The sequence below is a fragment of the Poromitra crassiceps genome (genome assembly GCF_964638095.1).
Source record: "Poromitra crassiceps genome assembly, chromosome: 3".
Classification (NCBI taxonomy): domain Eukaryota; kingdom Metazoa; phylum Chordata; class Actinopteri; order Beryciformes; family Melamphaidae; genus Poromitra; species Poromitra crassiceps.
Genome location: NC_139625.1, coordinates 48,091,393 through 48,117,158, shown reverse-complemented (window position 1 = coordinate 48,117,158; position 25,766 = coordinate 48,091,393). Strand labels below are relative to the sequence as shown.

At 44.8% G+C, this 25,766-nt stretch overlaps 1 protein-coding gene across 1 annotated transcript in view; it reads left to right on the top strand.

Annotated features, from left to right (window-relative positions):
* The window catches only part of znf839 (zinc finger protein 839), a 36,292-nt gene that overhangs the window by 4,680 nt on the left and 5,846 nt on the right, over positions 1–25,766 (top strand). The window contains exons 3-9 of the mRNA XM_083634079.1: positions 6,208–6,582; positions 8,007–9,062; positions 13,347–13,478; positions 15,449–15,562; positions 15,655–15,747; positions 18,016–18,162; positions 24,604–24,711. Coding sequence (XP_083490205.1) covers positions 6,208–6,582; positions 8,007–9,062; positions 13,347–13,478; positions 15,449–15,562; positions 15,655–15,747; positions 18,016–18,162; positions 24,604–24,711 — 2,025 coding nt within the window. The remainder of the gene's footprint in view (positions 1–6,207; positions 6,583–8,006; positions 9,063–13,346; positions 13,479–15,448; positions 15,563–15,654; positions 15,748–18,015; positions 18,163–24,603; positions 24,712–25,766) is intronic.

Sequence of the window (25,766 nt, the reverse complement as noted above, 5' to 3'; positions counted from 1 at the left end):
TTATGGGAAACGACAGTGTAGTCAGTAAACTAGTGCAATGTTTTGAATGAGTTTTATCGGGCGTGCGCTATGTAGAAGCGTGCGTCTCATTCGGGAGAATATTTCCAGCCACCATTTTCGGGATGAGCTGGAAAACTTCCGGTTAAAACTTTCAAAATAATGTTACTTAAACAAAAGTAAATAGCTTATTGATGCACGTTGGAAGAGAAAAAGTATTTCAACGAATGAAGCAGCAAACCTTGTATCAAAATACTCGTTGTGTTATATGGCGTGAAACTGTGGCTGTAACGCATTACTCAAAATAAATAAGGTTACGTTACAATAAGCATTTTATTTTGAAAGCAACAAAGCGGATGACGTACTTGTACATTCTGGCTGACTTGACGCCCGTGCAGTTCATGCTGCCAGATCCACATGACGATGCGTGTGTAGTAGATCTTAGACCATTTTTAAAGGGGTGGGGAGTGGGGCGAGTACCCGAACAGCAGAAACGTTACTCGAATACTGACGTTATGAACGAGTGCTCGAGTACCCGAGTACTCGCGCCCATCCATAATATATACGAATTTTGACGTTTAGCATTCAAAATAAAAGCGACGCAATGTATGTTTCTAAAAGGCACCGCTGCGCGGAAGTGGAGGTCCTGCACGCAAGATCCACGCTCTACAGGAAGCCTAAAAAAAGGTACGGCTGTCCCAGAGTCTATTTATGTGCCAAAATAGACTCTTGAGTTCCCAGATTGCTACTTTTCTACTACGTGCGCAGAGAAGAGAAGGCCATCTATTTTCTCATCTTACTATCGGGATTCGGGAATATGGCAAATAGGTGAATCTCTCAAAATGTTGGCGTGTTCCTTTAACACGTTCACTGCCGTGGACGAGTTAACTCGTCAAAAAAAAAAAAAAAAATTTTGGACGGTGGGACGTTGATCAAAGCCCCCTACATCTCCTATAAAAATATGGGAGCCACCGAACGTGTACAACCCATTCCACCGACCCACTAAGTGGCGACAGTGCTCTCCAGACTAGAGAAAGCTGAGCAAAAGCAGCAGGAAAAAGCGTGAGGAAACCATTCTCATGGCGAAAACGCTTTCGCGCTGGGAGCTGGCGCACAACGGTGGGGGATTCCAAAAATAGACTCTGGGTGCAACACACTTTGAAACACGTAGCAGAAAGCCCAGAATCGCACGCAGCTTCATCAAAGCTCACAACCGAAACCCCAGAAACGAACGAGCCCGATCCAGACTAGCCCGACGAGCGGCCGCCAGGCAGCACAGACAGGCAGCAGAGACTCGCCTGTGACACACGCTGCAGAGCCACCAGAGACACACCCACGGAGGGAGGAGTTTGAAGGAGAGGGGGGTGGGGGTGCTGTTATATTGGAGGAAATTACTAGGGATGCACCGATTGCCATTTTCTTGGCCGATTCCGATTTCCGATTTTTGAATAGTCTGACTTGCCGATACCGATTTTTGCCGATTCCGATTTTTTTTTCTAAAAACAACAATTGACAGCTTACACAAACGTTTTTGTAACTTTGTTTAAAAATTAAGATTCATAGAACAATTCTTACATCTAATGGGGATCCAAATAAACAAATAAACAATTCTTATCATTTGCATGAAGTAGGACCTTCTCACTCAAACACTCAAAATAAAAGTGTTCCAGGTTAGGCTACTGGACAGAGCTTTTTTGTGCAAATACAATGAATACAAAAATTAAATTAAATCCAATAGCCTATATCCCACAGCTATCATGCATTTACTTTTCCAAAAGAAAACAGGTGCAACAGAACATCAAAATGATCCATGGACAAGGAGTTTATAGACTGGCTCCAGACCAGTCCTCTTGAGTAGAGGGGAAATGAGTTTATGAGTTACAGTAACGATCTTCAGTCTGAATATCAGGCGGAGTTTACACACAGTCCGAAGTTTGGTATGCGTATTTTTATCTGCCATCCGAAAAAATATCGTCACGCACAGAAAACGTTGCACACTTGTGAGTCCAATGCATTTTTATTATTATGTCCGTCGTTCTCATGTCGTTCTATTTGCATTACGAAACAAATAGTCTCTCCTGTATCCACGTCACGTTACAACATGACTTGACAGGCTGCAGGCAACAGCGCTGATGTGGAATGGAAAAGCAGGTCGGGGAATGGTTATCATACTGGACACAATGCTCGCGTTCACCTCGCCAAGCCGGCTGTGCGCGGTGGCGGGTTGCTGGAGCACCGCTTCCCGGGGAGAGAGAGCAGAGAGAGAGGGGCCAGTGAGGTGAAGCGAGCCGCTCTGACTGGACTCCAGCCGAGCGGGACTCGGCCGCATCTCTGTCTCCACGGCTTATTTTCGACTTGCATGTGTGACAAACTGCGAGCTTTGTCTACTTCACTGACGGTGAAAAAAATCCACAACGAGGAAGGTATGCTGGCATGTGTGGTGTGGTGGCTGGGTGCCTGTCTCGGTGCTTTGGGGTGCGCGCACGTCATGTGAAAATCGGCTCACAGAATCGGCTATTTAGAGTGACCGGAACAGATCACCGATCGAGGCCGATCACGTGAAAATCGGCCATTTCCGGTCACGTGCCGATCGATCGGTGCATCCCTAGAAATTACTGTTCAGAACTATTGTTTAGATGTCTGATGTCTCACTGATGCCAAAAATAAATGGTTGAAGTGACTGTTCTGCCTGTTCTATCGAATTTCACAAAAGGGCATTTATCTCAGCTTTCCTTCTCAGACGCTGAAACCATGCTGTATTCAACTGCTAATGCCTACATAACAGAACATGATAAAAACTAACTATTTTAGACAGAGAAAGCACACATTCTATTAGTTCTTTTGAGATATTTTGTGTTCACAAAGTCCTAGCAGAAAATAATCCTCAGCTCTTGAAAGATGAGCCAGAATCCTCAAAAAACCCCTTGGCAGAAGCTACCTACTGTATTGGAAAAACTGTTGGCAGTGAATGTGTTAAGGAGGCGGTCAGGAGAGAACATGTGGACATTAAAGGACATTGAATTTGATTGATTTTGTTGACTGAGATTGCTTCAGCTGGCAGCCGCCCAACGCGCTCGAGCGGAGGCAGGCAGGGCATAGCGCACTGTTCATGAACAAGCGTGTTTTTGCAGCGGACAGCCTCAGATTGTTATTATAGAGAGAGAAAATGAGTGATGAAATTCAAGAAGGATGTTCCTGTGGACCTTAGAGATGGGCCGATACCATTTTTTTCAGACCGAGTACGAGTACTTAATTTTGGGTACTCGCCGATACCGAGTACCGATACGAGTACTTTTTGTTTTTGTTGAGTAACCACTTATTTTACCCCCTTTTTTCCCCCAATTTCGATTCATTGTCATGCATTGTACTTTTAATGATACTGTAATGTTCAATTACCACAATGAAAATAATAACACTGCTGATTCTTAAGATACTGTTTATTTGTTTACAGTTTCTTTACCTTCTTTAAGCAGCACACACCAGCACAGCCAAAACCCAAAACAGAATTGAGTACAACAGTATGTTAAATAATAGTAAACAGTCAAATAAATGCTTAGTAGTCACTCTGTAACTCTCTCTGTAACTCTCTGAGTTTTTGTATTACCGTAAATTCCGGACTATAAGACGCACCGGTCTATAAGCCGCGGGACCAAAATTGACTATTTTTTTCTTCTATAAGCCGCACCGGTCTATAAGCCGCGGGTGTTTTGATGTTTAATTACCATATGAAAGGGTTCGTGCACAGAGAGGAATGTCGGGAAATAGATGGCTGTTTGGGGAAGCTCCCATTTATTAACATTTCAACAAAACAAAACAAAAGTCAGGTCACTAATCCCCAGACAAAATCACACAACAATAGGCTATATGTGCAGCAAACCTGTAACCAGAGAAGTCAAGTCACTAATCCTCGTCTTCCTCTTCTTCCTGCGTATTGAAACCACCAAAGTCCTCATCTTCAGTGTCGGAAACGAACAGGTTCAGGGTGGCTTCGTCAACCACTCTCCTCTCTCCTTCATTGTCACTCAAAACCAACGAACTCCTCTTCGTCACTGTCGGCATCGAACAGCCTCTGAAGCCTCTGACGGCCCTCAGCGCCAGCTGTGGCGGCTCATCCTCTTTATCCCGCAGCAGTCCAGCGTTTTGGAACCTGTTGGTGATTGTGGATGTTTTCACACTCCTATAATATTCCGTGCTGAGACAGTTCCTCCTGCTGCACCGTCCAACGCCTCACCATTGACTCATCGATGCCCAGGTTACGCGCGGCTGCTCTGTTTCCCTCTTTTAATGCGAGATTGACTGCTTTCAACTTGAAAGCTGCCTCGTGTGAATTTCTGCGTACCTTCCCCATGGTAAGTGAGAGTGTTGCTTCTACTGCTCGTTCTCATGCTGTCGAGAACGAGCAAAGCTTTTTTTTGGTGAAAGAATCCTCCAGGGCGCTTCTTGTTAACAGTCCGAGTGAGTGGCAGGTCGAACGTCAAAGGCACTTCATCCATATTTATGATCTGCTCCGGTTCGATGGAATATTCCTTGATCTTCCTTTGTGTGAATTCGCCGAAGTTTGTGATTTTCTCCTGGTAGTCGGGGGAGGGAGTTGATGGCCGAGTGGCCGTTTGCTTACCGTAATTACCATATGTAAGTGGTCACGCACAGAGGGGATTGTCGGGAAAGAGATGGCTGTTTGAGGAAGCTCCCATTTACCGTATTACCGTAACATTTCAACAAAACAACATAACACAACACCACCGTTGTTTATTTTTACAGTGCACACAGTGTCCGCGGTGTGGTGAAAAGAGGGCAAGAGAGGAAATTAAAACAGAAGTGGATTTATAGTTAGAAAGAGTGCTAAAAAAGAGAGATTTTTTTTTTTTTTTTTTTTTTTTTTCCTGAAAAAATCCATAGATAAGACGCACCGTTATATAAGCCGCAGGGGCCAAAAAACGGGAAAAAAGCCGCGGCTTATAGTCCGGAATTTACGGTAATTGTAAATTACACAGTACTCGGGCCAGAGTATCGGGACGTTCTCCCGATACCGATACGAGTACTTGAGTACGGTATCGGTGCCAAGTACCGATACCAGTATCGGTATCGGCCCATCTCTAGTGGACCTTACTGTGGAACAGCCTTCCACGATCATTTATCTATCTGGTCATCTTACCCCAGAGAAGAGCACAGACCTGGGGCCGGTTGCACCAACTGGTCTTACACTGGTCTTAAGCTAAGTTGGTCGTAACTTTACGACCTAACAGCTACGCCGGTTGCACCAAGACGACTTAAGCCTTATTTTCACTAAGACCAGGCGTAACTCCTACGCCTCGTCAGGAGGAGGCGTAGAGCCTGCCTGTAACAGAGATCTCCGCGGAGACCTTTTTGACCGTCATCGTCGTAACACCGCCAGTTCGCCGTCTTTGAAAGCACGACGTTAGATTATAACTAACTACCGGTAGTTAACCTAACCAGCCTTCCAAAATGTTGCCGTTAGTTTTTTAGAAGTTAATACATAGAATTGGGAACGTTACATTCAATTTCATTCAGACTGACTCTGTCTGCTCAATAGCTGCCATTTTTCCCCCGGAGCGAGGGAGGGTGAGAGGAGGGAGGGTGTTTTACAGTAGTGGCTGAGAGAGCGTAGTGGCACAGTGCTCCAAGCAGGTCGCGAGGCACATTTTTTGCAACATCATCCAATCAGGGTGCATTCCCTGGCAATTCACATGGACGCGCATTGCTACGACCAGCATAGTTAAGACCAGACATAAGCCGTGTTGGTGCAACAGGCGTAAGTCCATGGTCTTAACTAAGACCGACATAGGAGTTACGACCAGGCATAGTTAAGACCAGTTGGTGCAACCGGCCCCAGACCTCTAAAAACCCCTCTGGATCCTGACGTTTGATGCCAAGTGGAAGGCTGCGTTGACTCATTTTGACCATTTAGTTGGCCCTAATTACCTAACTCAAAAATCTGGCTTCGTTAGGTCACCCGCAGGGGTTTTCTTTACACTTCCTGAAAGATTCAGCGCGATCGCACGTAAAATAGCATAGCTGTGGCTGAACACAATTCTGCTCACTCACTCACAGACAGACTTCACATTGTTATTATATAGGATTATTATAGGATCAGGGACCATATTTGAAACAAATGTTCTCACTTGTACATCTTATGCCTTGGATTCATTGTCTTCCATAAGTAAAATCATCAATCATTCGATCTCTCAGGCTCTGCTAGAGCAGCTCACCAAGCAGCAGATCATCCAGGTGTCGGACAGCGAGGCGGCCCAGCTGTTCCAGCAGAACCAGGTGGTGAAAGCCCTCCCGGCCGTCCAGCTGGTCCCCACCACAGCCCAGCTGGTCCCCACCACGGCGCTGGCCCCCAGCCAGCTGCAGCAGGTCATCGACCAGGTGACCAAGGCCCAGCAGCAAAGCCCCGTGGCCCCGCAGCAGAGCCCCGCGGCCCAGCCCGTCCTGAGCACCGTGGACCCCGGCAGGGAGCCCAAAGCCCAGAACAACGCTTCCCAGCAGCTGAAGAACGTGGCCAAGCAGGCCGCCATGCAGTCCGGCCCGGCCGTCCCGGTCCGGGTCATCCCAAAGAAGGTGAGACAGGCAGTGCAGTAAAGAGTTTGGTATGGAGGTTCTGCCATGGGAGTGAGGGGGTCAGTACTCTGTTCTATACTTGAAATTATTTTATTATGAATAACCCCTTGAGATGAACCATCTCGTTTTCAATGGGGCCCCTATTCAAGAATACAATACAATAAACAAGATTAGACAAATCAACAAGACCAAGTGTGACAAAAAAAAAAAAAAAAAGTAACAATAAATATCTAAGTAAATAAGTATCAAGTAATAGGACATGCAGAATAGTAAATCATACTCAAGGCAGACTCTGCCTCCGCACCACGGCGCTGTGGCAATTTGCCACAATCCTTATAATGTATGCATTGCATACATTATAAGGATTGTGGCAAATTGTGGATTGTAATGCATTCATTATAAGGAATAAACCAGTGGTTTTAAAAGTGTGGGTGTGCCTCCCCTGGGCGGAGCACAACAACTTGAGGGGAGGCGCAGCGTGAGGGTGGAAATCAGAGAGAAGAAAATGTGCAACTTGGCCATGCAGCTGCACAATGGCTGCAATAAATAACCCACTGGAGGGAGGTTAATGTAAATGAGATACAATTTTTCTTTGCTGTGTAATAATATGAACCAGGCAAGTAACAGTCCAAACAGGATTTTGTCTTGACAGGTAGACAAATTTAAGACTGATCTGGAAATACTTCTGAAATAAACTAACTAATTATTGTTATTCTACACTTCTTTGATGACAAAGTTATAAAACAAGCCGACAGTCAAGTCTTGTGGAATCAGCAGTTTAGTTCAATTTCATTTCCTTAGTTAAATAATAATACAAATATTAAATAGATGGAAGCTTCTCCTAGCCTGATAAAAAAACATCCTGATACTGTGATCTCACATCCTGTTTGGCTCTATGCATCTGTCTGGACTTACAGCCGCCCACATAGATTCCAGTGGGCGGGACTACTTGCCTTGACAGACAGCTCTTTCAGAGTGAACAAATCCACTCAGAAGAATGGCGAAAATGTTTTTTCCGCTAAGAAACTCTGCTGGTGCATACTCTTGTTTTTGTTAAATTATTGCTATTGGCTCTATTTCTGCAATAACTGCACTTCCGAGTGTGTTTACTTCACTAATGTTACCACTCGTTGCTTCGAAAGACGCCATTACTGTTTTATCAGTGGTGGTTCTGATTGGCCTGGTGACGTTATCAACTACGACGCAGTCCCTGATTGGCCCGCTTACTCTGTAATTTCAGGAAATCGATGTGGGCACTGGGCGGACTGATATGTAGAGTGAAACAGAATGTGAGGTAATTTGATCAGGATAGTTTCACCAGGCTATCCGATCTGACTAAAAGTAGATATTTTCGTAGCAGGTCTGTATCACAATGTGAAGCTTGTGCTGCAGGTTTGATCCTTTACTGTTTCTGGTTATTTCAGTCAGAGCCAATCAGGATCCAGCTCCAGGTTCCTCCCAAACAGGAAGTGAAGGCTGGAGCTGCCATCACTGTTACTCAGCAGAAGAGTCTGACTGTCACTCAGCCACAGGTCAAGGTCTCAGCCAATGGCAGCGTGACCAGCGCCCAGATCATTCACATCCAGCCAATGGTAGGCCAGCAGGGCCAACAGTTCTTCCTGCAGCAGAACCCTGGGGACCCACCCATCCAGCTGCTGTTGCAGGGCCCCGCCCCCATGGTGGGATCCCTGCTCCCATTGGTCCACAAGCTGACGGGCCAGCCAGCCACAGTCAGTGCCGCTATCGGCCCAGTCCAGAAAGCTGCCAACCCCACCGCTCGCCTCCAGACTCCCACCGTTGTTAAGAGCCCGCCCCCCTCTGCCAGTAAAACTGTTACCGTCCCGGCTAACGGCACGACCACCGTCTCCGTTAAATGTCCCGTTAAGCCTCCTGCCGGTATCACGCCACCACGGGCGCCGAACACACCAGCCATCCCCAAACCTGCCGGGCCGGGCCCGCCGGCGGCCAAAGACAGAGAGAGAGAGAAGGAGAAGAAAGCCAAAAAAATTAGAGAGAAGAAGGTGGTGAAGGTGCAGACCAGGTCGGGGCGCGTGTCGCGACCCCCCAAGTACAAAGCCAAGGACTACAAGTTCATCAAGAACGAAGACCTGGCCGAGAGCCACCAGTCCGACTCCGATGACTACTCTGAGATGAGCGTGGAGGAGGAGGGGGAGGGGCCTAAGGACGGCTCCGTGGCCGGCACCTACGGCCACAAGTCGCGAGCATTCCGCTGCCAGAGCTGCGACAAGGCGTACATCGGCCATGGCGGCCTGAACAGACACTACAAACTGAACCCCACGCACGGGGAGCCCGACCCCCCCGGGGAGCCCAGCGAGCTGGACCCCCCTAGCGAGCCCGACGCCCCCAACTCGGCCCAGGGCGAGCGGGATGTTGCGCAGGAGACGGGTGCGGGAGACACGGCACCAAAGCAGGAGGAGGAGAAACACGACAAACCTACAGCTGCTGCAGCTCCACAGAAGGTAAGACGCTGCTACAAACCAGTAGCGCTGGGTAACGCCACTGATTTCCCGATTCAATATGATAAGGCCCCGATTTGATTTCTGATTCCTTATTGATATTTCAGTTACAATACAAATTTTGATTGGATATGAAAGAGATTCTCAAAGAGCTAATGCTGTAAATTGTACAAGGAACCTCGAACCTGCTGCATTATTAAAAAGATTAAAGGAACACTACTGATTTTCAATGCTGATTTATTTTGCACATAATCTGAAAAAGAAAAAAGAAACAGTTTTGCAGACATTCATTTAGTGTGACAGTTATTGAGAGTTGATAGGGATGGGCAATGAATTTTGAATTTTCGAATAATTGTTTTTATTATCAAGATCAACTTGAAAGTCGAAAATCGTTTATTGACAATCTTGTCTTAAAAATGTTGCCGTAGCTGCTGCGCACGATGCTGCGCACGCAGTGCACACTTACTTTCAGCCTGACGGTGTAGTGACATTAGCACCCAGCAGCTCCTTGGTAGAAAAACGGTAGAAACATAGTAGAAATGTTTGTTTTTTTTGTTGTTGTTTTTTTTTCATATTTAAATTTTTTATAGAACACAAACAAGACAAAACAGCCGAACAGGCTCAGACACAGGGGAAAGAAAAGAAAAACAAAAAACAAAACAAAAAATATAATCAACATTACAAAGTGGTGCCGCCAGCCATCTAAGGTGCTTATGTTCTTGTAAACGATATGCTTGGGATCTCACTCAAGGGATCTGTGGGAAGCCAGCCGGGTGAGTCACCCGTCACCCCTAGCCTCGTTGAAGTAGACTAAAAACGGGTCCCAGATAGTTATACATTTTCGAAGTGCATTGGTTCTCAGGAACCTAAGTCTCTCCATGCGTATAACAGAGGTCATGTCCGTCAACCACAATTGGAAAGAGGGTGGAGAGGGAGATTTCCATTCCTTCAGAATTAGTTTTTTGGCAACAGTTGTCCCCAGTGTCAGAGACTGTTGCACAATGCACAGCTGTAGGAAAGTTCAGAGAGGACTCCAAGCAGCCGAAGATGGCGAGTTCTGCCTCCGGCTGAAGGGCCACCCTGTGTAGGCCTAGAGTACCAGTCAAATATTCTGGCCCAGAACCCCGTCAGTGAAGGGCAGAACCAGAAGGCATGAGACAGTGTGCCCTCCGACACTTGACATCTTTCACACAGTGGTGACGAGATAGTAGGATAGATCTTGTGTAATTTCTGCTTAGAGTAGTGGAGACGGTGAGCAACTTTAAATTGAATCAGCTGATGTCTGCTATTAACTGAGCAGAGTTGTACAACCGACAGGCTCTTTTCCCATATAATGTCAGATAATTCAGTACCAAGTTCTTCCTGCCATGCCTCTCTAATCCTCTCACTCTCGGCCATGGTAGAGTCATCAAATAGACACACAAATCTAGAGATGAGGTGCCTGGAGTGAGGAGGGCTCAGCAAAACATCAAAAAGAGCATGTTCATTTGGGAGTGCTTCAAAGGCCTGAATCTTGGATCGAACATAGTTTCTGATTTGTAGGAATCTGAGCCAGTCCGTGCCGGGCAAAACGTCCTTTTCAGTAAATCAAAGGATGCAAAATGACCATCTATATATAGGTCTTTGATGGAAGCCAGACCCCTCTCACTCCAGGCATGGTAGTTTCTATCTGACCAAGGAGGCAAAAAAGAGTGATTCAAACAAATTGGAGTGTGGATGGAAACATCTGGTAGACTCAAAACTTTCTTAACTTGGTTTAGAATTCTGAGGGAGTTTCTCACAACAAAACCCAAATCCTTGAGAGTCCCCGGCCTCTCTAGCTTAGAAAAAAAGATGGCTGGCAGAGAAGAGTTGGCAATAGAGCTGGCCTCCATTTTCAGCCACAGGGGGGCCCCGAAAGCTAAATTGTCAGGGCTCAGAAATGGTGTTAAACTGTCTATATTACAGCAACACCCAGTCACAAGGAAAAGGTTTCGAGGCTCGTTACTGCATGAAGAAAAGATGGTATTCTATCTGGGCCGTCACGGCTCCGTTCCGGAAGCTATGCTAACAATGCTAACGTGACTAACATAATCTGGCTGCCTAACATCAATAGAGTGCCAAAGTCACGCCCTCTCCCTCTCCATGGGATTTCATCCGCTGTTCATTTTTCCATAGACCTTGAGTAAAATGTTTATAAAAATTGTTTTACTTGGTCAAACCAAGCGATTTAACCAGAGATGGGAAGTAACGAAGTACAAATACTTTGTTACTGTACTTAAGTAGGTATCTGTACTTTACTGAGTATTTATTTTTCTGACGACTTTTTACTTTGACTCCCTACATTTTAACACAAGTATCTGTACTTTCTACTCCTTACATTTTCAAAACAAGCTTGTTACTTTAGTTTTAATGCACAACAACAACGATTAAGAATGACCGAGAAGAAACGGGGCAGAATGGATAGAGATAGCTCATTCCAGGCTCCGCCAATAGTATGGAATGGCACTCGTCCGGTCCCCTAAATGTCAGCTTATGATTGGCTCTCTGTCAATGTTACGAAACTTAATTTGCTAGACAGTCTCCTAAGGGGGCGTGGACATAACCTGGAAAAGAAGTGCACAGTCCACCCACCACAACACATCATGTATCGATGTATCAGAACAACGCACCAAACGCTGCCATAAAATAGACGAGGGACGGACACTCGGTCGCGCGGAGAAATTGCGTCTGTGAGTGTGAATAATGTGATGTCCATGGAGGAACCAGCAACATGAGCGATGCCGCTGAAAGTGAGGTTGAAGTTGTCAATACTGCAGACTCTCGAACGAGGCAGAGGCTCTGACAGTGTAGCTTTTTTTCCTTTCAAGTCTCTTGTTTACAGGGCGTAATAGTTGTCTGATCAGACACTAGAGAAAAAAAACACAGGACAAGCACAGGGTATCGCTCTTGCACAAAGGATAGTTACATCTTGTCTTGTATTTTTGAATCTCAGTGTATGTGCTCCAGAGGCTTCAATAAAGTAGGAGACACCTTGTATCCAACAGTTAAACTTTTGTGATTAACGATTTGCATATTCAGTTTTTGTGGAAAAACCACAGCACACATTATTAATCAAAGTAGAGTTTTAAGATGTATAAAGACATGTTTGTAGGGGATATTTTAAATTCAATAGTCTTCAAATTATATTATTAATATGACGTGAGGTTCAGTTAGCTTGGCACAGAAACATCCGGGAAAAATACTTTTTGCTTTTACTCTTTGAGTACATTTCATAGTCTGTACTTTTTTACTTTAACTTGAGTAAATAGTTTAATCTGTACATACTTTTTTATCGTTTTTTTACACAAGTAACTGTACTTCTACTTATGTACGGAATGTGGCCCTTTTCCCATCTCTGGATTTAACTATACTTAGAATCAGGGGAGACCATATAACATTTGACTTTAAAAAATTTTTTAGAGGTGGGTGAATTTCGACAAAAAGTCTAATTTGGCCCAGGGAATGTCGAATAGTGTTTTTGCTAGAAATGCCCATCCCTATTGTGCACCAGTGATCACTAAACAGGGTTAAAGCTTCAAGCATCTACAGGAAAAGGCATTATATTAAAAGATTGATATTGGGATTTATGAATCGATATCGGTTCCTAAGATGTGACGTCCGTTGTCATCACAGCTCCTCAAAAGTGAAGCCAAAACATCTTGATCACTCCTGGTGGCTGGCTGCAGTATAGTTCATAAATCCTGCCCCGCATGTTAGCGGATGGGACATGAGCGAATCAAAAAAAATCTAAGTACATATAAATTGTTCCAAAAAGATGGTTTATGTCATTTTAGTAGTCCTTATCATGCCAACAATATATGTTCAAGTGCCCATTTTTGGACAAGTTTGTTTTTAAATAGTTATTTGACGATATAAAAAGGGCTGACTGACAGCTACTCTCAAACTTCCGTCAGATGGCGGGACTGCTTAGGGGGCGTATACCACGGGCTGCCATCCTGCCGCCCAACCCTACTGCACATACTCTAGTTCCAAATTATGTCACACAAGCAAGATGACCACTCACGGAAACTAGATATTTTGGCTTCACTTTTGCATAGCGGTAGGAAGTGGAGACGTGTCGTCCACACACACACACACACACACACACACACACACACACACACACACACACACACACACACACACACATCCAGGTTATGCTAGTTGGCTGGTTAGGCTAGTTGACTGGTTTGCTGACTGCTTAGGCTAGTTGACTGGTTTGCTGACTATCTTACTGACTTTTCTTTTGGCGCCTGATTTCCCCAGGTGGAGGCGGGGCCAGCAGCTGCGGTGGGGCTCAGGGGCCTCCAGCCCAGGGGCCCCGGCCGGCCCCGAGGCCGAGGGAGAGGACGGGGGAGGGGGAGAGGCAGGGGGCGACCGGTGGGGCCGCCACCCAGGGTGAGTATGGACTAACCTGGCTTTTTAACCTAGATTAAACCTAAAATTTAGAATGTTTTATATATATAGATTAAATATAGATTATAGATATAGATTATAGATGATAGATGATAGATTATAGATATAGATTATAGATAGATTAAACCTAGATTGACGGCGCGGTGGCTCAGTGGTTAGTACTGTTGCCTCACAGCAAGAAGGTCCCGGGTTCGAACCCCAGTCCGTCCCAGGTCCTTTCTGTGTGGAGTTGGTGTTCTCCCCGTGTTCATGTGGGTTTTCTCCGGGTGCTCCGGTTTCCTCCCACCACCTAAATACATGTATGTTAGGGTTAATTAATACTCCTGTCAGTGCCCCTGACCAAGGCACTGGCAAAAGAACTGGAGTTGGTCCCCGGGCGCTGCACTGCGGCTGCCAACTGCGGCTGCCCACTGCTCCTAGTTCTAGGAAGGTTCCTAGTAGAGAATGGGTCAAATGCAGAGGATGAATTTCCCCATGGGGATACATAAAGGATAATTTAATTTAAACTGTATTATTAACCTAGAATAAACTGGATTATTAACTCATTGAGTGCCAGCCACTTTTGGAGAACGGACGCTCCCAGTGCCAGAGTTTCAGAGCGTTTTCAGTGATTTCTCGAGGCCCACAGAATATTGTGTGATATTACTATGTAAACACTGAACACGCACAAAGAACGATGAGACTCTATTCTATCATCTGCAAAAAAAAGTTTATTGATCCCATTTTCCGTTCTTTAGTTATGAGCCGGAGAAGATAGCTTGATTCATCCAAAAACAGCAATTTTTTTCTAGAAGCTGAGATAATTGGCCTTTTGTGAAATTAATCATTTCAAGCACATCACTGACTCTGAAGCTAATCTTTTCTAATGTAGTCACACCTCAAAAATAATTTCCTTCAATAAAACAGTTTAGGCCAGGGAATTTTGTTTGGCAGAATAATATTTTTAGCTACAACCAGCAGCGCTGGCCCCTGCGTGCGCTGCTGGTTGCAGCTTCTTGCTGGTTTTGATTTGCTGCTGGTGGGTATCGGATATTCTGGCTTGCGTTTGTCAATCCTGTCCTGCTGCCTGGGTCTGTCTGGGTGTTGCGTGCTGCTCTGCGTGCCCCCCCCCCCCCCCCCCCCCCCCCCCCGCCCGCCCCGCCCCGCCTCGCCTCAACTGCACACTCCTCCTCCTGTCTGTGGTGGCTCTCTGCTGAGTTTGCTGTGCGCACAGTGAAGGGTGCGGAACAGCCAGGCTTTTTTACAGCGTTCCGCTGTGTTTGTCACCGGCAACGATGCTTCCAGTTGAGAATAATAACAACTCCACGGTGTGGATGTGCAGATGTGCTGTCGCAACCGACACGGAGCGGCTCAATTGTGGGAGCAGATTGGCTGCTGCAGGCACAGCTGCAGTAACGTGCTTCAGCATATCGATGCATACGGATGCGATGCGATTTCCGTTTCCATAACGACTTCTTCTTTGTTTTTTCCTTGCCTTTCTGTTATGTGGAGAGCACTGTCGCCACCTAAGGGTTCTGTAAAATAGGTTATAGACCTCCAATAGCTACAATAGTTGTACCAGAGATGTATCAGGGATTGATCCACGTCCCACCGTCAAAAAACGCAATTGACGACAACCGTCGTCATTGGCACTCTACGTCAGTATTTGAATTGACGACAGCTGTCGTCATTGGCATTCAATGAGTTAACATAGATTATTAGTCTAATTATTAAAAAAATAAAAAATAAATTAAATTATATTGTTTAAACACAGAGGTATGCAATAAACTAGATCATTAGCCTGGATTATTTAAACAAAAGTATGGATTAAACCAGATTATTTAAGCAATGGAGGTCAGAATCACTGTGTAGAGCAACTAAAATGGCACTAAAATGCCCATAATTTCCCCATAATCTCAGGTATAGCGTGTGTGTTCCTGCTGTAATCTGACCGGGTGGTGGTGGTGTTGTAGGTGGCGGTAAGCGTGGCCAGCATGCGGGGCCGTCGAGGCCGGCCTCCGAAGCTCGGCGGAGCTTCAGCCTCAGCAGAACAACAGGCAGAGAGGAAGCGAGAGAGACTGCACGAGGTTTGTGTGCGCACGTGCGCCTGTGTGTGAGTGTCTGTGTTTGTGACTGCTTGTGTGTATCACCATGACAACTGACTGCTTCCTGTGTGCAGCTGCTGCAGCAGTGTGATGATGAGGAGCTAATGGACATGGTACTTCCTCGTCTGGCCAAAGCTCTCTCTCTGTGGGAGCTGCTGCTGGCTAAGGTACTCTCTCTCTCTCCCCCCTACCGACAGAAAAAAAATTAATCTGCAACTGCATCAAAATCCGGGTTGGAATGTTAATGTAGACGTGGAATTTTTAAACGATGCAAGGAACCTACTTACGTGGCGGTAAGCACCTTGAAGGTGTGTTTACAACCCGCGAGTTGAGAGAAGAAGTGTCATTTCAACTAACATTACACCGTTTCAACATGGAGAACCAAATTCTGACCTTGTTATTTGTGATTCAAAGCATTATGGTGGCACACGGTTCCCTGCAGCAAAGAACACAAGCCACTATTCAAGCGTTGTGTAGCATTGTGGGACATCGCCTTCTTCTTCTTTGCCTTGGCCGTAGGCGTAGTTGCTGCCCTCTCGACGTGGACTCCAGTAGGCTACTACACATTGAGGCATGTCCAGTGTATGTGAAGCGTCAAGTAGCATGTGTCTCGCATGAGCTAATATGGACGGAGCCTGCTCTAGTGTAGACCGGGAACGCTTTAACTGCGGCGTTCTTGCAAACGCGCGAGTGAAGATGTAGCCTGAAACTGCATAGTCATTCAATCACGATTATCGATTCTGGGATAAAAAAAATAAAAATCTGCAAATAAAAAATGGAGATACTTAAAGCGGGACTAACCCCCCCAGATTTCCTGCAAAACGGCACTCCACTCGATCCGAAAACCCCGCAGGAAAGATGGCCGCCCACAGTCCCCTCCTTAGTTGGCAGAATTCCTCCCCCATAAACTAACATATCTTGGCCAATAAGTATGTAACATACAAAATAAAACAACCCGTAATATCTTAATTTTATGTAGAATGCAGAGGAGGACATGTAACTGTTTAGTTAAACTTGCATTCCAGGAATATTGTGCTCTAAAGATGACGTTAGTGGCTCGAGACCGTTTCGTCCTGAAACCCACACGCTTTGCGCCAGCGTAACCTATGTGGGATTCGAAATAACGCATCCGAGATAGAAAACGTTATGAATATAGCCACGTTATAAACAACAAACTAACGCTGGTGATCCGTATGGAAACAGTGTTACTCGTAATGGTTAAAAGTTATATCAATTTGGTCATTCAGTAGCGTTTTACTGCCATATAACATAACTAACTAGCGGCTAATATTAGCCACAGTAGGCATTACCCAGGGATGCATTGGTCTTAAAGGGCTCGTGCCGCGTGAACTACAGTAATAATCAATGGGGATTTTTTTTTTCCACATGAGTGGGGCGCGTGTTAACCCCACCGTGACGTCACAATGTACCAAATATCCCATTCATTTGAGGGCACAAAAAAAGCAGTGTTCAACCCATAGAGGGAACTTATGATACAAATGGTACAATGGTAACAGTTTGGTCTCAAATGTGGAAATTTTGACCAGAATTCTTCACACACCACCCCCAAAGTCATATTGGTTAAAAGCTGAAAAAAGTGTTTTGGGGGTAAGTTACACTTTAAGTGAGTCGTATTTTTTTTGCCCACACCTACCATTTAGTCGAGCTCCTCTTACTCCTCTCTCCCCAGAGGGTTTTCATAGGCCACTTCCCTGGCTAATTCCAACTCCGCTCTGGTTCTCATCGTAGTTCAGGTGTTGAACCTGTGTTGACTCATTTTGGCCACTTTTGCCCATTTAGTCGTCCCTAATTACATTTTATTATGTAAAATGGCATAGCTGTAGCCGAACACAATTTTACTCACTCACTCACACACACACACACACACACACACACACACACACACACACACACAGGCACTTCATATTCTTATGTTAGGATTAATCGTTTAGACACATTTTTAAGGGGAACAAATTCAATAGTTCTCTGGGCTTTTTTAAATGTGAATATTTTCTGGTGTCTTTAGTCCTATATGACAGGAAACTAATTATCTTTGAGTTGTGGACTATTCGTCAGGACAAAAGAAGACATTTGAGGACGTCATCTTGGTCTTTGGGGAAAAAGTGATCGACATTTGTCACCATTGTGACATTTTATAGAACAAACGACTCATTGATTAATCGTGAAAATAATTGACAGATTAATCATTAGTTGCACCCCTAGCGGTAATTGCTGTAGCTGGAGTAGTGAGCTTTTGGAGGACAGGGAAGGAGAAATTATTTTCTAAAAGAAGTATTCAGTAAGTTGTTGACGACGTGCAGTGAAACTAGTCATGTGCCGGACAGTGTGTCACAGCTTCCTAGTGACCTAGTTTGTACCACTAAGTAACTTGACACTTTTTAACAAGTGTTTTTGTATGGATGCTGGTTGTGCAGGTGGAAAAGGGCGGGTCGGCAAAGAGCCATTTTCCAGACATGTACCGCGAGTTTGAGTCCTTGCAGGCACAGGTGAGGAAGACGGCCCAGGAATACATCTGCAACCCGCAGGGCTTCAACACTGCACTGGAGGTCCGCAACATCGAGGTGAGGCTGGCTCTATTATACGCAGTAGGGATGTCGACGGTTAATCATTAACTGTTTAACCGCCGAGAACGTCTTTGATTGGTTAAGCATGTCAGTTAGACTGCAATTTGCATATTAATTTGCATGTGTTGCCAAACTGGTGGACTTTTTCCTCCTCCGTGGGAAACAATGTTAACCTAAGTACTAGGGATGGGCATTTCAAGCAATTTAAATACTCGAGTACTCTCCTTATATTATGAACGAGTGCTCGAGCACTCGCGCGCGGGGGGGGGGGGGGGGGGGGAGGGTCTGCTGTGTGATTACTATGGTAATGATGACTGAGCAGGGGTAATTTGCTGTATATGGAGCTGTTCACACATAACGTTTGCATTTTTGCATGGAAAAAGCGCTACCTGGAGCATTTTTTGTCAGGAGAGGGACTCACTGTGATATTAGGTGACGCGAACATCTAAAGCCTACCTATCTCCGATGGTTGGATGGATGGCATTAGCGCTTTGGAGCAGACAAGTTGTGAAACAAGCGAATGCATTTCCAATAGCCTACATGTCCATTGTCCAGCAATGTCAGGTTATTGTCCAGTATCATCCATTTTACTTTATGATCACTGTTACACTAACGTAAATCCACAGATTACAAGGTCCGGTGTTCTGCCAAAAAGTGAAAACTGACCAGTGTGATTAACGTTACAGCTGCTGAGCTGCAGCTGAATAGTGATCACCATGAAGCGATTGTCTCCCAAAAAGTGATTCTTTCTCCACATTCCTTGTGACTACCGTTATGGGAAACGACAGTGTAGTCGGTAAACTAGCGTTTACTGCAAAGTTTTGAATGAGTTTTATCGGGCGTGCGCTATGAAGAAGTCTGCGTCTCCTTCGGGAGCATATCTTCAGCCACCATTTTCGGGATGAGCTGGAAAACTTCCGGTTAAAACTTTCAAAATAATGTTACTTAAACAAAAGTAAATAGCTTATTAATGCACGTTGGAGGAGAAAAGGTATTTCAACGAATGAAGCAGCAAACCTTGTATCAAAATACTCGTTGTGATGTTATATGGCGTGAAACTGTGGCTGTAACGCATTACTCAAAATAAATAACGTACAATAAGCGTTTTATTTTGAAAGCAACAAAGCGGACGATGTACTTGTACATTCTGGCTGACTTGACGCCCGTGCAGTTCATGCTGCCAGATCCACATGACGATGCGTGCATAGATCTTCTAGGCCATTTTTAAAGGCGTGCGGAGTGGGGCGAGTACCCGAACAGCAGAAACGTTACTCGACTACTGACGTTATGAACGAGTGCTCGAGTACCCGAGTACTCGCGCCCATCCCTACTAAGTACAGTATATTAAAACATGGTGCAAGGGGTAAACTATCCTATCCCAACATAAATGGGAGCTCGGGCTCTGTCTGTCCCACAGTGATTGTCCCACTGTGACATCATCCGTGATGTCTTAAATCCCATTGTGACATCATCAGTGATGTCATAAATCCACTGTGACATCATCAGTGATGCGGGCAAGGCCGCGCAGTGACCAAGCTGCGAATGCGAGCTGCAGGGCCAGCTTGGCGAGCTGCAGGGGCAGCTCTCAACGAGCTGCAGGACGGGCGAGGCCGCAAAGCGGCCGAACCTAGGAATCGATTCCTAGTATAATAAAGGCAAAATACCCTAAAAATCTATACTATAATGACGATAGCATCTTTCTCTCTGTCCTTCGCGTATCTCGAGAACCGTTGGTCGGATCGACTTCAAAATTGGGGAGTGCGCTGATGGTGACCTGACGGAGTGCAGTGCCCTGTTTTCGTGCGATTCGGACATGAAACATGTTCGATATTAATACATTTGTCTTCAGTTCTGCACTCCTTCAAGCCCTAAGCAATAGCTTTAAGTAGGACCATTGACACTAACTGAGAAAGTAAACACAGGGTCATCACTCTCAATTACCCTGTTTACTTTGATGTGAGTAAATTATGGGGTGCAGCATCCCTCCTCAGGTTCCAATTAAAACGTGTCTTGCAAAGAAGGCAGCATGAAATGAGCAGAGAATGGTAGAACATGTATTTGTAAGCTGAATAAGCAGCATTAATATTCATGTGTCAAGTCTCATGAATAAAATCAAGGGGAAATAATAAGTAGAGCTCACTGATCTTAGTTAAGTGAGATTTCTAAGAGATTTTTATGTGGCTATAATGGTAGGCTATAATGAGTCACGCATTCAGAAATAATATCCTCTAGGGCCACGCCACTTCCGGGAACCCCCATCCTGTGTAAGTAGGGTTCCCAGAGTAAAACCTGGCCATTTCCACCACTGTTTTGAGCATCATCTGCTGCATGCCATCGAGAAGCGTTGGTCGGATCGACTTCAAACTTTGGGAGTGTGCCCTATTGTGCAGTGCAGTGCCCTGTTCTCGTGCAATTCGGCATAGCGCCACCTACTGGCAACATAAGAAATGCTGTTTATCTCAAGAACCGTTCGTCCGATCGACTTCAACTTTTGGGGAGTGCGCTGATGGGAACTTGACACAGTGCAGTGCAGAATTTTGTGCAATTCGGCACAGCGCCACCTATTGACCACACAAAAAGTGGTTTATCTCGAGAACCGTTCGTCCGATCGACTTCCTGTATAATATTCTTTAAATTTTTGAATAACAAACAAACAACATACAATACATTACAATGTGCAGCATACCCCACAACCCTCCCCTGTATTTGCGAAAGTGTTTTCTCCCACAGGTGGAACTGGGTTACTGTGGGGGCCACGCCCTCCCCCAGAGCCACTCACCGCAGAGTGAGAGTCAGTGCTATGTGTATGCTTTTTAGATGTATGTATGATACCCTCAAGCAGGTGGGACAAGATAAAGAAAAAGGACAAACAAGACAATGCAACTTAAACAAACACGGTAGACAAACAATGCTAGGGTTGCAACTACAGATACATATGTGCATATATACATACAGTACACACACACATACACACATATATCCATATATATATGCATACTACATACATACACACATCTCAAGAGTCTCAAAAAGGGGAGGGGAAAAAAACAGTATATGAAGAGGAGGAAATCAGTAAATGAATATGTCACAATAGTCTCGTAAAAAGGCATAATTCAACCGATGTTTAACAGTTATCCATAAAAGTCACATAAGGGGTCCATATTTTATCATATATGTCAAGCTTTCCTTTCATTTTATAATACAGATGATCAAGAGGAATATAGCCTGACATCTCTGCCTTCCACTGAGACAGTGTTGGGGGATAGGAGGCCTTCCAGCCAACAGCAATACAAAATTTTGCAGCAATAAATGCAAGATTACAAAATTTCCTTTGGTGGCAATCACCAACATTAAAGTTGGCGAGTGAACAGAGACGAGGAGTGGGCGTTAGATTAAGTTGCAAGCATGATGAAGTAACAAAACATATTTCCTCCCAAAATGGGGTCAGTTTACAGCAAGATCACAGCATATGCAAAAGAGACCCCTTTTGTCTCTTGCACCTCCAGCACAAAAAGGACATTTCTGAGTGCATGGCATGCAGTTTTTCTGGGGTATAATATGTTCTATGCACAATCTTGAATTGTAAGAGTTTGTGTCTCCAGTTGTATGAGCCAGAGTGTATATTTGAACAAATCTGTATCCATTCCTCCTCGTCAATGTTTTCCTCAATGTCGCCTTGCCATTTTTCCGTAGTAGAAAGAGCATTGTCTGGAAAAGCCTCCATCAAACCTTTGTAAAGTCTAGATAATAATTTAGTTGATTTCTCTGATTGTCTTAGTATTTTCTCTATTACAGAGGCCTTTGGTTCCTCCAGTGTTTGCGGAGTGGACTGAATAAAATTTCTTAACTGTAGAAACTTAAAGAATTGTGAGCTAGGTACATTATATCTTTCTTGGATTTGTGTAAATGTGAGAAGAGCGCCACTGTCATAAAAGCAAGCCACAGTTAGGATGCCTTTATCAGCCCACTGTTTCGAAACATTATCACAAAGTACAGAAGGCAGAGCTGGATTCTTCCATATAGGAGTGTAAGGTGATAGAGGCTTATTCCAAACTTATGAGCGCAGTTCCATATTCTGTTCCATATATAAGATTTTTCGTCCAATCCAAACTTGAGGAGTGCGCTTAGGGGGACTCAAGGAACTGCAGGGAGCTGAATTCTGTGCAATTTGGCATAGCGCCACCTACTGGCAACACAAAAAGCGGTTTATCTCCATAGCCGTTCATCTGATCGACTTCAAACTCGGGGAGTGCGCTTAGGGGGACTCAACGGAGTGCAGGTAGCTGAAATCCGTGCAATTTGGCATAGTGCCACCTACTGGCAACACAAAAAGCGGTTTATCTCAATAGCCATTCATCTGATTGACTTCAAACTTGGGGAGTGTGCTGCTGGGATCCTGACATAGAGCAGTGCCGAATTTTGTGCAATTCGGCAGAGCACCACCTGCTGGCAACACAAAAAATGGTTTATCTTGAGAACCGTTCATCCGATTGACTTCAAACTTGAGGAGTGTGCTCCTGGGAACTCGAAGTAGTGCGGCGCTGAATTTATTGCAAATCTTGCAATTTCCTGCGCCGCCTACTGGCAACACAAAAAGCAGTTTATCTCGAGAAACATTTGTTCGATTGACTTCAAACTTGAGCCACTTGTTAACATGCAGTGGAATCCGTATTATAACCAGCTCCTAGCCGGTTGGCCTGCATGTTAAACAACAATTAGCCGGCCTACGCGCACTCCCGCGAGTCCGTATCATATTCATCTCGGTCGCCGGTATAGCATCCGCATAATAGGAAAAGCGGCTGCTGTTAAACACTGGCAGCTCATAACCCCGATCATGTCTGAGTGGGCGGGTGGTGGCACTTCACGTTCACTAGTTTATTACATTAATGAATCGTTCGGGCAATCGCTTATATCAACGAATTAAACGAGCAAACTCATGGTTTCCTCAAGTGCTGCAAACGGCTTTGAATTGTTTGGTAGGCTAGGGATCCCAATGGGCTTTAGCTATGCCTCGACATCAGTGACGTCATATCATCACTTATGATGTCATCAGTGATGTCATACATAGGCATTGTGACAACCATAACTGATGATGTCATCAGTGACACACACACACGAGGGAGAGAGAGGGGGGAGAGACTGAGAGAGAGGGAGAGATTGCGCCCCCCTCTGCTCCTCTCTGCTTTGACCAGACGAGTGAATAGGACGGGAGAAAATCAAACTAAAGCAACATGTCGAAGTGTGTTTAAAAAGCCCGGTGTGGGACTATTTCGTCCAGAAAGGCGACAAAGTACGATGTAAATTGTGCGATGCTGCTCTTCAATTTTCTACTAATTAGGGCAGTGGACTGCCAGGCAGTGGAAAGCATTTCTCCCCTGACGCCCCGTGCAGACTACAGCGATGTATGCTGGGATACCTGGCGACGCGATCCAATATAAAATGAATGGGCAGCACCGACAGCCAGCGTCTACATGTGACAAACGTCGCTGCAGTCTGCAGGCAGGCAGAGGAAAAATACATTGCATTTCTCCGCGGCCGTTCTTACTTTCACTTACATTTTTAGACAGATTGCTCGTCGTGAAGCAACAAGCGTCTTCCACGCACATCGATTTTACTGAAGAATTTTCACACTTTAAAATGTTTAACGTATCCTCTCCATCATGTTCTGTGTATGCTATCTCTGAACAGAGTGAAGTGAAGCGCTGCTGCTGATCCCCTCAGTAGCGGCCAGTGCGCTGCCCTGCCCTTCTCTAGATGACGGAAAAGCGAAAATATATCACTATTGCAGACATTAATAGATCAGACATAATACATAAGACTAATGTCAAATTCAAGCGGATTTTGTAGTTTGGGAAGCACTGCAGTAGCGGACTTTCACACTGTCTAAAATAGTGGTTGCATATGCCGTGTGAAACCCAATGGAGAGCGGGAATGAAATGCGCCAGCGGTCTTATTTCACATCTTTTTTTTTCCCATTCACCGATTATTAACCGATTAAGGGTGTTAGTTAATCGAAAGTAAAATTAACAGAAAATCCACATCCCTAATATGCACTGGCAGTGCGAAAATTATGGAATTTGATTTTAGTACTGTAATTTCCAGGTCTGGATAAGTATTGAAAAAGTTTCTATAAATAATTGATCAAACAAGCAGTGTTTTTCATGGCATTTGGAGCAGCCATAATGTTCACCACTGTGTGAGAGAGACTGGGCCAGAGCCAGCTTGATGTCATCTAAAGCAAGGCGAAAAGTCCTACCATACGGCATGTGGCTGAACGCACACTCCTACACCTGTACGTCACAGCCTGAAAAACAGCTCTCTCTGCCCCAAGTGCCTTATAACTATACCAAATCTGGACATCCGCAACCAAATTAGTTTGAAAGAAAATGCTTCAATATCTTTGAATTGCATATATACATTATCGTACTGTGTTTTCAGGTTGCCAGGTCTCTGGGAATCTTCGACGAAGTGAACAAGCTGAAAGTTCTTCCTGGAGCGTCTCACAGCGCTGCCTCTCCGACCAGCAAGAACGTCCGATACATGGAGGTAAAGATGGTTCCAATTAGGGTTGTCAAAAGTATCGATAAGTATCAATACTAAAAAAGTGAAACGGATACAATACTCATTTGCAACAGGTATCGATAGTATTGATAAGTCTTAATACTAAAAATTTGAAATGGATACGATACTCATTTGCAACAGTATGGATACCAGGCCAGCAGTGCTTTCTCTGAATGAAAATTTAAGCATACGGCTGATTTTTTTCCCTCCCTATCATTGGTGGGTATCTGTTGCTTGAACAAGCTAAAAGTGTTCTGATAGGCTGATGACTAGAGCAGGGGTAATCTGCTGTAACAGCGGGCCTAGATTATGGAGAAGCATGTCTGTCCGTCTGTCTTTGTTTATTTTTAAGCCTCTTGGTGTGTTGTCATTTCCCCCCATGGTATCGAAAATGGTATAGACTTGATATTTTCCTGGGTATCAGTATCGAAGTAGTAATTCTAGTATCGTGACATCCCTAGTTCCAATATCACCAGCTGATTAGTTCAATCTGCTGATCAGTTCAGTCATATGAAGCCTTTTACAGTGTTTTTGAACAGCCAACACACGAAAGAACAAGGTGTACACTGCAACAAGCCTTCAATACAAATCAAGCAAAAGGAATCAATAAGAGGCAAGGCAACAAGAATAAAAGGAGTTAAAGCCAACAAAACGGTGTGTTCTACAGGCAAGTTGATACAAAACCAAAAGTCTGCTCAGCTAAGCCTGGTCAGCTTTAAAGGGATAGTTCAGATTATTTGAAGTGGGCCTTCTTTTAAAATGCATTTTGCTGATGACCCCTCTCAGAGCAGTACATTGTTTTGCTTCTGTGTCACGGCTGCTCTCTGCTTCTCTACACTGGGAGCGCACCGACCGCCATCTACTGCAGGTACTGTAATACACTTTACTATAGATAAGTAGCTCATACAACCCCACGTCAAATAATCCAATCTATCTATCCCTTTAATCTGGGGGCTGGAACAGTTTTAAGCCTGCTCAAATTTAGTTTGCGTACAGGAGCAGAAAGGAATATCAGAAAAAAAGTTAAACATTTCACAGGG